The 11,097-nt window shown below is 35.7% G+C and overlaps 1 protein-coding gene across 3 annotated transcripts in view; it reads right to left on the reverse strand.

Annotated features, from left to right (window-relative positions):
• LOC122147649 (octapeptide-repeat protein T2-like) overlaps positions 1-11,097 on the reverse strand; it is a 195,122-nt gene that overhangs the window by 95,289 nt on the left and 88,736 nt on the right. For all 3 annotated transcript variants that reach the window (XM_042770794.1, XM_042770793.1, XM_042770795.1), the window contains exons 6-7: positions 7,532-7,552; positions 6,872-6,895 (exon numbers count right to left, since the gene is read on the reverse strand). In XM_042770794.1, coding sequence (XP_042626728.1) covers positions 6,872-6,895; positions 7,532-7,552 — 45 coding nt within the window. The remainder of the gene's footprint in view (positions 1-6,871; positions 6,896-7,531; positions 7,553-11,097) is intronic.

Here is an 11,097-nt window from a genome sequence, read left to right on the forward strand (position 1 = left end):
AGCATCCTTGTGTAAAGGTCTGCTTTTAATGTTGATGAGTAGGACTGTAGACCTAAGACTATCCTCCATTTTGAAATTTAACTCACTGTACATTTTTAAGGGTTTTTAAAGATGGTGACATGTTAATCATAATGCGTATTGTTGTTACCTCCTCCTTATCTCATTTTACAATTACATTCAGTTCGCAATCAGTCCCCTTTGACCACCTGGTGGTAGTTTCGCGGAAGGATTTTAACACTGACTGACTTGAAGTGAACGCTCGCGGCCCTGCGGCCGGCGACGGTACGCGCGGGGCCGGTATTACCTCATTGGTTTATTCTACCATCTGTATATATTACACACACAACACACCATATATACCTAATTTAATTAACTAAAACATTCTGAATCATGCTTGGGTCTGGTCTCTGCTCTAAACAATCTTTAAAATATCGGCTGTAATTAGTGACTCGAATAAGCTGATTCACTTTAAAAACTTGCCTGATAATGAGCTAATTACATAAGGCAGGTTAATCAGTATACTGGATAATTCAAGAGACTAAACTTTTGAGAGGTTCGCCATTTTTTTTATCAATGTTTTAAACTGATATTACAGTTTTCATTTATATTTTGTGTAACATTCATGTTTAATTTTAAAATTGTGACTCAAAGCACACTTAGTAATTAACCTCTGAGCATTTTGAAAAATCCCAAAATTCACATTTAAAAACAAATACTACTGAGAGTTAGAATATTGATGCTATATACAAAACATGACTACAAACTAACCAACAGGGTCCTAGAACTGCGGTCCTGAAACGCAGCCATCGCTAAATCACCATTACGGGTAGGTGGCGCTGTCACGAAAAAACTAGGGTCCTAGACTGCGTGGTCCTAGATATGTGGTCCTGAAAATACCAGACTTTTTTCCCCACACCCTCCAGTTGTGCAGGAACATACTATTGATTGCTGCTGCTGTCACCGCCATCAAGGTAGTTGGGCGTGGTTTCAGCAACCAGCTCCTGCTTTTTTTTTTTTGCCGTTTCCAATTTTTCGGGAGTGACACACGGTGACATACTGCCAAGATGGTGATGGACTGCTCCGCCCACTTTGAGCTTCAAAAACACTCTTCAAGAATCTACTGGTGATGTCATGGACACTATGTCCATGTTTTTATACAGTCTATGGTAACGGTATGGAACCTCAGCTGAGCTGCTACTGAAAAAACTACCAGGTACTTTACACAGTAGAAACCCCCAAAAAAGGGAGCCGTTGCCATTTTACACAGTGGAAAAGCGTCAAATGACACACATAAATTTTAGTGGCAGTATGTCAAAATCTTTGCAGAGATACAACTTTAGATGCAGTTTGGCATCATAAAATCATTAATTTGTTTATGCATTAAATGATAACCATTTTGTTTACTGACATAAAATCCATAACTTATTGCTGACATGGCCTGAAGATGATCTGAGTTGAATTTAAAGTTTGTAATGATACGCCAAATAGTGTAGCATACAATGCACCAGAGTCAGAGTGGGCATGACAGTTACCCCAAAAACTTATACTCAAGAAAAAGTACTTTTATAGACAGATTTACTCAAGTATAATTTAAAAGTACTAGTTCTGAATAGTAGTTACTTGAGTAAGCCAGTAAAAAAAAGGATCGTCGTGATGAGGCAAAACTACTCACGTAGTTAGTACTAGTTACTTGTGGGTCATATACTGAATATGTATAGTCTATTTTTTTTATTTCGATATATAGATAAAATGTATGTAGCGTGTGTTTGTGTGTGTGTGTATATATATATATATATATATGTATATGTATATTTCATCAGCCTTTACTCCAGTCTTTAGTGTCACATAATCCTTCAGAAATCATTCCAATATGTTGATTTACAATCAGTGATGTTCTCTTTAGCTTTCTTTTCATCAAAGAATCCTAAACAAATGTCCACATGTTCCAAAAAATATTAAACAGCAAAACTGTTTTCCAGCACTGGTAATACATCAATATATTAGAATTATTTTTTGAAGGATCAGGACTCTGAAACTGGAGTAACAGCTGATGAAAATTCTGATTTGCATCACTGAAATAAATAATATTTTAAAGTATATTAATTATGTATTATATATTTAGAAGAGTGAAAAATCCTCACATGACCGCTAAGTTACCAAACATCTGAACATAACGAACCAAATGCACATTGACGGATCTTCTTCTGTCTGTTCTGCAATATATAAACAAATGTATATTTATAAAAGCGTAAATATTGTGGAAATATCAGTTAATTGTGTCTAGGCAAAGGCATTGATCCTGGAACAGAGCTAACGTGGGTTTGGAGGGTATTTATTTCATACTCTGTGACAGCTTATTTAATGTAAAAATAATCAGGGGAGTCATGCACTCATTATTTTTGAGGGGGCACGAGTGGGGGGTGGTCGTCATGTGACACACAGGAGCTACAACAGCATATTGGCAAATTATAATTAAGCATTATTTATTTTCATTTTTATTAGAAACATTCCCAGATGCATGAACTATATCATGAAATATCTGATTCTCACCTTCATAGATTATGTTAGATAATATGCGATGGTCATAGTAGCCTAATAATGTAATCTATTAACTATGCATAAAAACCTGCCTGTTTACTTAAGTAACAGATATGGGTGTCATGCCATAACATATTTTTATATTTCATATATTTATATTAAATGTAATAACATTGAAAGTTAATGTGATAGAAAAACGTTGTTAGTTACTAATTTTTCATTGTATAGAAAGAGAGCAAAAAACATTTACATTATCAAAGAACATTTTCACTGACAGTCTAGAGTTCAATCACTCTCAAAAACTCCCATTAAAATCCCTGAAACTGTTAACACTCTGAAATCAATATCTTATTTACAGATCTGCACTTTGTTCTTTCTAATGAGAGAATTCTCCAGAAAGAGGTATTCAGTCAGCGAGCGAGTGAAGGAAGCACCGGTATTTTAGTGATTAATGAAAATTTTCATTGTCAGTGTAGATTTTATTTGATATTTTAGAGTTAATTCACTCTCTAAAACTGACTGCGCAGTGCTGTAAAAACGAGTCTGTCTTATGGCTCAGCGCCAGCCAGCGAACACAGATCTGAATTTAGCAGCTGATGATATATGACTCGTTGAACATTCTCACGCCAGTGTGATTGTATCACATATAGAAAATATTAATTGGCTATTTTTTGTCTTTTGGAAGCTGCATTCAAAATCGACTTGGCTCAAAAATCTGAGGGGGCACGTGCACCCTCACTTTTAATGGGCATGACGCCTCTGTAAGTTACACGTATAACAAACTAATGTCATAGTGGTATCGTGTACTGTAATCAAATGTAGCCTAAGTTATACCTGTTGAACCGTAGACAGCACACGCGGTGTTCGTCTAATAAAGATCTTCATCGCTAGCAAACAATATCCTTTGCAGGTTTGCTTTCAGTTCAGTGTAGATCCAAATCCACGTCTTCAACGCTCTTGATGTTCTTAAACTTTCTGTTACATCTCTGAGTGAACTGCCTCAGACGTTCAGCGCACGCGGCAGGGAACTGATTTAACCAATTAACCGGTTAGCCTACTGGTTTGATCGGGGGGCAGGGTTTCATATTTTATTGAAGCATCCCTGGGAGCCGCCATTGGCTAGCGGACCCCACCTGCTTTTATCATTCCATTGACTCCCATTCATTTTGGCGTCACTTTTGACAGTGAATAACTTTACACAGCGATGCGCTTTTAAAGACTCCATTTGTCCATTCATTATTTCTAAACAAACACGAAAATGTATAAAAGGCCCCATTACCTTGTATCTTACGTTATGGCCCCGTAGAAGCAGTTTTTGTAAAAATAGGCTAACGATTTGCGTCATAACCTGCGACCTCTCTGCGCACAGTAGAGAAATTACCGTATGGACAGGAGGAGAAGCTCGCAGGCAATCTTTTACTGTCTCTGAGGTTTCTCGGGGGACGTGGAGGCATGAAGTCAAGGGAGAAGCCCATAGAGAGTCCATAAAAGACAAGGGACAAAATTATTCAACAACGTCAGCAAGATTTGGTGGGTGATTCAGATTTCTCTTGGCACAGCGATTCGAAGACTTACAATAGAGTGCCGAAGTTATGACGTCACTTTGTAGGCCAAAACGCGGAAGTGAGTTAGCATTTTAGCACCTCCGGTTCCCTCGCCCTAAAGTCTATGGGTTTTTTGAATGGGTTTTTGCTAAATCGCCTGAAATAAGGTCTGTGGCTTAACAAAGGCCTCTAAATATTTTTCACGTTTTGATCTATGACATAAAACAAAACCAGTTATAACCTGTTTGTGATTTTTTAAAACTTTATTGTGTCTTTAAAAACGGTGGTTGCTAACAAGTTGCTAAAAGGGACTACATCCTTTGGCGGGGACTTTAGACGTCATCATGACAAACATGAAATCTCTCACTAGCCTGCGTTTCAGCCTCACGTTCTTAGAAGTCTACCTTTCAGTTAATATACATAACGTTATATATTATTATTATTATTATTATTATTATTATTATTACAAACATTTTATATTAATATATTTAGTCTAACTGTAGTTTTTTCAAATATTTGCTGTACACAGAATTCTGTGGATATTAAGGTAACCGATTACCAGTTCTTTATTTCTGTGGAGAGACTGTAGTCGTCGACAATGGTGTTCAAGTCGTCGAATGAAAGATGCTCGTTTTAAACCGTTTTCCGTTCCGATTTACCCAGTGGAGACCTCAGGGTTCGTGCGGTAAAGTAAGCTCACACAACGATGATTTCCATGTGAACACCGTATTTACTGCCTTTAATGTGGCCACGACGAAACTTTAATGGTGCATGTTTCTTAACACCTAATGTTACTTTGACGGTCAGATGGAGTTAAAAGGCTAGAAAAGAATAAATGTTTTTCATAACCAAATCAACAGATTAAATACTTTGTCTTTCTCTAAAATATCTAAAAGCTTGTTTACTTTGCCACTGTTTAATAGATTAGATCCGCTGCAGTTTTATTAAAGGCTAACGTTACATCGAGAAATGTGTTTAATTAAAATATTCAAAATAATACCTTGTTTATTGACTCTTATTGTAACTTGAATGTGAGATAAAATTTACTACACTGGCTCTCACATTGGGGTTTGTGGATTACCAGGTAAAAATATATAGAAAATGTGACAAAAATGTATATATGGTTTATTTAGGGAACATATATGGTTTAATTATAATATATTATAATAAGGCATTTGTTGATGCTATTGGACAATTCTCTTTAAATTCAACATATATAATTATATACAACTATTATATTAAATGTTTGGAATTAAACTGTGTTATGCTTGTTCAGAGATTGTTTGTATCTTTATACATAGAACACTAGCGCGGTTTTTTTTCTGGCGAATTAGCAAATGGTATGCAAACATACAATCAAACATAATACAGTGAAAGATAATCTTTAAAGTTTTTATTTGGGGGCACAATGATCAGGCATAATGATCTTTATCACAAAGAAAATAATATTAAGGTTTATATAAACTAACAAAATAAACGAATTAATAAAACATTAACACAAGATCAAAAATATCAGAGAGGCACGCATAAACAAAATTAGTTTCTAACATTTTTTGAAAAAACGAATGGGCAATATTTCTCATGAAAAAGTGGATAAGTGTTAATACAAGCGCAGATCATAATGAGCGAGCGTGTTTTTTAAATAAAGTTTGATGATGACGTTTGATCCGCGACCATGGTGTGCTGTATTCCCGTTTATAGCCTACCGTTAGCATTTTATATCTGATGGCTTTATTTAGGCTTCAAAATGTATACATTTTGGATTAACTTTGTAAAGATTATCTTGAATAGACAAAACGTGTAAGGGTCTGTGTTGAACACAGATCTTATTTTTTGCGATTTTCCAAAAGTCTATGGGGAAAATGCATAGGCTTTTCGACGAGGGAACCCATGCGCCGCTAACTTCCGGGTTGTCCTACAAAGTGACGTCATAACTTCGGCACTCTATTGTCAGACAGGTTGCTCACGTGACATTTACGTCATCAAGCTCAGTTTGAGTCTGCGCAGTACGCTCGACCACCAGGAAGTGCGTGCTTCTACTTGACTTCACTTGTCTCCGCTGTGTCCATTTCTTTTACTGTCTATGGATTGATCAAGCCTTTGAACAGAATTGACTCAAAAGAATGAATCATTCGCGAATAAGCATCGCTCATTTCCCAGAGAAAAGTAGACGGTGCGTTTGGAATAAACTGAAGCATTTATAACTTATATTGCATTAAGATAAAGTAACAAGAGGAGCGTCACCCACAGTAGCGAAGTAAAAGTACAGATTTTTCCCCAAAAATTTACTTAAGTAAGAGTAAACGTACCCATCTTTAAATATACTCCAAAAGTATTAGTTACCCAAAAAATGTACTCAAGTAAATGTAACTCGTTAGTACCCACCTCTGATAAAATATAGCATTTCACCAAAAAAATTCAAAATGACCAATACTTAAAATGGCTGACATGGGAAAGCTGGGTATCGTTTGACTCTTCACCAGTTTTGGTGAAAATCAGACAAACTGTCTAGGATGAGTTTTGGAGAATTTTAAATTATGAAAAATCTTCACCTCATTTTGAAATTTAAATCTTTCAAAGCAAAGGATTCAGAGGAAAAAGAATTTTGCTTCTGAACTTTATGGTTCAAAAGTTATTAGCCTAAATATATGTGCAACTTTGAACTATGGTGGCGCTGGAGGAAGAAGAAGAAGAAGAAGAAGAAGAAGAAGAAGAAGAAGGATGCCAACAATTATAAGAGGAATCTACACAGCTTCAGTGCTTGGCCTCTAATAATGTTTATTACTTACCGTTGTTTCTCAGCCTCAGCACGACTGTAAGGAAAAACACAAAGTAAATGAGTTCTCACACTCTTCTTCTGCTGGTATAAAATAACACACAAACTGTGACATTCAGAAGAAGCTTCAGTGTTTAAATAGATGAGCTTTGAATAGTTCAAACACAAGACTGAAGTCTGAACTAATGCTGATGTTTTCTTCAGTCTCCTGATCAATAGTGTGATTTTGTGGAGTAGAAAGGTTTCTGGACCATCATCATCCTCAGAATTTGAGGAAGATGGAAAGTTTGTCTCAGAGCTGGAGATGAGGCTTCGACAACATTCATCAATGGATCATTTCAGCTTCACTGATGCTCAGGAAGGATCAGGACCAGGATTCATGATCCAGACACGTGTTACTCCACAAAATCACACTCAACGTCTGACCGTCTGCAGACAAAGACCTTCACAAACACCAGCACTGACACTCATTTATTTCTGCAGCTCAAACTATCAGAAATCAAACAGACTTTCTTCAGTTCAATCTCATCAAAGTTTAGTCTGTTGGTTGGTGCTTCCTGCTGCTTGACTGTAATTTCACTGAACTGCTTTGTGTTTCATGATTCATTCAAACAGAGAAGAACAGAGTCGGGAAAGAAAAATCATTAGTCCCCTGAAATAATAAATACTTACAAACCAATAAGAGTGGGACCAGCTGAAAATATGAATACATTGATTATATAAATTTAATCAATAAATGATAAACAATAAAAAAAGTTAAACATGAGTGTCATTCAGAGAATCATCAGAAGCAGCAACAGCACAAAAGTCAGAACATCAGAAACTGACAACAAAACCTAAATAACATGATCTCCAGAAAGACCAAACACACTAAACATGAACATCATTATTACAAACATGAGAGACGATTCATATCTGAGTGATGAATCCAAAGAGAGAAAGATGGAAAACAAGCACCGTGGTAGTTTAGTTTAGTTTATTAATTTATAGAGCACATTTCAAAACAACAGAAGTTGCAACCAAAGTGCTGTGCAGAGGTATTAAAACAAAAATTAAAACAATACTAAAACAGACATAACACACAGGATCAAAACCTTGAAAACATGTAAAAATATAAACGCCATCATTCAAAACATAAATAATACAGATAAGTTTTTAATGAAGATTTAAAAGTAGAAACAGAAGGGGAGAATCTAATACAGAAAGGGATACTGTTCCACAGTCTGGGAGCAGCCACCTTTAGTTTTGTAATGTGAGCAAGGAACAGAGAGAAGTAGTTGACTGGAAGAATGTAAGGATCTTGAAGCATTGTACGGGACAAGAAGATCACTGATATAATGAGGGGCAATACCATGTAAAGCTTTATAAACAAAAAGCAAAGTTTTAAAATCAATATGGGACCTAACTGGTAACCAGTGGAGAGAGGCATGCACAAGAGTTATGTGCTGACACTTTTTAGTGCCAGAGAAATGCCTGGCTGCTGCGTTTTGATCTGCAGACATTTACAGTTGAATTAGGCAAACCCGGGTATAAAGAGTTGCAATAATATGAGTTTTGATCTGCAGACATTTGAATTTCAGTTTCAAGATCTTTCTTAGTGAGCATCATCTTGATTTTGGCAATAAATCTTAGCTGAAAGAAACTACTTTTAACAATAGCACTAATCTGCTTTTCGAAACTCAAATTAGAATAAAAAATTACACCAAGTTTTTTGACACAGTCATGAACCAAAGAACCAAACTGATTAACTATGTCAGAGGTGAGGCAAAGATAACAATTTCAGTTTTGTCATTGTTTAACTGTAGAAAGTTCATGTCCATCCAACATTTTATGTCACACAGGCAGTCAAACAGACCAGACAAAGAACCATTATTATTTTTAATAGGAAAGCAGAGCTGAGTGTCATCTGCATAAAAGTGGTAAGATAAATTGTGTCTCTGTATATGACCAAGTGGAAGCATATCTTGTGAATGGTGGTGGAGACTAACACGCAAGAGAAGAAACTGTTGAATAAAGTCATTAGTTCTGTTTTATTTGGGCACAAAAAGTATTCTCTTTACTACATAAAATTACAGCTGTATCACTGATGTCACATGGACTATTTTTACATTGTCCTTACTACCTTTCTGTGCCTTGACTGTGGTAGTTGCGTTGCTGTCTATGCAGGATCAAAAAGCTCTCGGATTTCATCAAAAACATCTTAATTTGTGTTCCGAAGATGAACAAAGGTATTACAGTTTTTCGACTGACATGAGGGTGAGTAATTAATGACAGAATAATCAATTCAAATCACTGACTTCCAGCAACAGCCATATGCACATTCATGAGAGAGTGGAGTTCCAGCTTCTTGGCTGACCACCGACTCAACGTATAACGTAAGCTGCATTCATAGCGTAAGCTCAGGTAAGAAAAAACAAACAAGGATAGAGCAATACTAAACACCTGTAACAAATTAAAAGTCGAAAACAAATTGTGGTTACATGCGAGAGGTGTCTTTTCTTACCTGAGCTTACGCTACGAATCCGGCTAACGTCATATGTCATATGTCGAGTCAGAGGTCACCCAAGAAACCGAAACTCGAATCTCTCGTGAATGTGCATATGGCTATTGCCGGAAGTCAGTGATTTGAGTTTATAATTTTAAAAATATAAATATTTTTGTTACAAAAACCCATCGATCCGCTTCAGAAGGGTTAGTTTTATGACGGACATATGCACTTTTTGGAGCTTCAAAATAACAGCCACCATCCATCAACATTACCATGCTTGGGTTCGTCTGAATGAAGAAAGTCATATACACCTACAAGATGGCTTGTGGGTGAGTAAATCATTATTTATTTTCATTTATTATCATCATTATGTAATTTTCATTTTTGTGTGGACTGTTCTTTTAAAGGTGATAACCTCGATTCTAAATGACACTGCCTTAAAAAAAAAAAAAAAAAAATAATAAGATTACATTAAAGACTTTAAAGTCATCATCCCATGCTATTTTAAAGCTTTATTAGTTATTGTAAATAATCACTTTCCCTGTGGAGGAAATGAACACAATTTGTACATCCAGATCTAGTCTGTTGTGCTCCATTAGCTGGAAGCTACAGACAAACACAACAGTCATATTTGTGACATTAATAAATGAAACTGTTGCCTTTATACGATTATTGTTTAAATGTTAACTGACCTTATTTCTGCTCTTATTAGTTTTTTGTCATGTGTAATATTTAGATTTTTTACCTAATCGAGTCTTTGTTGATTGTCTGTTATGATGTTTTTGTTTGTCTCTTTAAAAAACCCCAAATCCAATATCTTTATGCTGTAAAATATTATTGTATTTAGAGGGAAACTGCATTATAATAAATAATGACAAATCAAAGTGTCCAATGCTCATCACTGAATATTTACTGAACAAGAGAATTGTAGTTAGTTTAATTTAATTAAATTTAATTTTTTTAAATTTTAGTTTGTGTCACATGGCCATATTTTATGCTTTCATATTGTTTCATTTTAAACAGGCAAACAGAGGTGGAAAGTAACCAATTACATTTACCTCGTGTTACTTGTATTGTGATAGTCTTTTTTTGTGTACTTCTACTTTTTAAAGTAATTTTTAAAATCAGTAATTTTACTTTTACTTAAGTACATTTTGTTTGAAGTATTGTACTTCACTACACTTTAAAACACATTAACTTACTGGACAAAAAAAAAAAAAAAAAATAGCTCCCTGGAAACTACTGCAGTAAATAATGGGCAGCAGGGCAAACTTTGCGCTAAAATCACAATAAAGATGACCGACAGACAAAACAGGCGTTAGGGTGCAAGACACCGCTGAAAACGAAACACCGTCTATTCTGAAGTTGAACGTGAATGAAATGCAGTGAACCCCTGGCCATATTTATGCTCTATTAATGCAGTGTAAGCTTTGCTTGCCTAGGGAGACCAAACTAGCAGCTTATGAAAATCTCAACACGACATCAATCCTTCGCAAGCATGTGAGGTAAGCTAAATAATTGCATCGCTGCATTGGTGGTACAAATGAAGTCTTGGACATTTTAGCAAGAGGTTTTGCACAAATTAGCCAAAAAGACAGTGGTGCGGAGTGTGCAATATATTTTGTCTGCGATATCTCATAATTGTGGTCTTATGATGTTGTTTGTGCATTTAATAGTGCGTTCTTTCAACTGTGTGCACGGTAAAACGCTGCAGCCGGGTGCTTCTAAACCGTTTGAGTAAACAGATTGCC

The sequence above is a fragment of the Cyprinus carpio genome, chromosome A15 (assembly GCF_018340385.1).
Source record: "Cyprinus carpio isolate SPL01 chromosome A15, ASM1834038v1, whole genome shotgun sequence".
NCBI classification, from domain to species: Eukaryota; Metazoa; Chordata; class Actinopteri; order Cypriniformes; family Cyprinidae; genus Cyprinus; species Cyprinus carpio.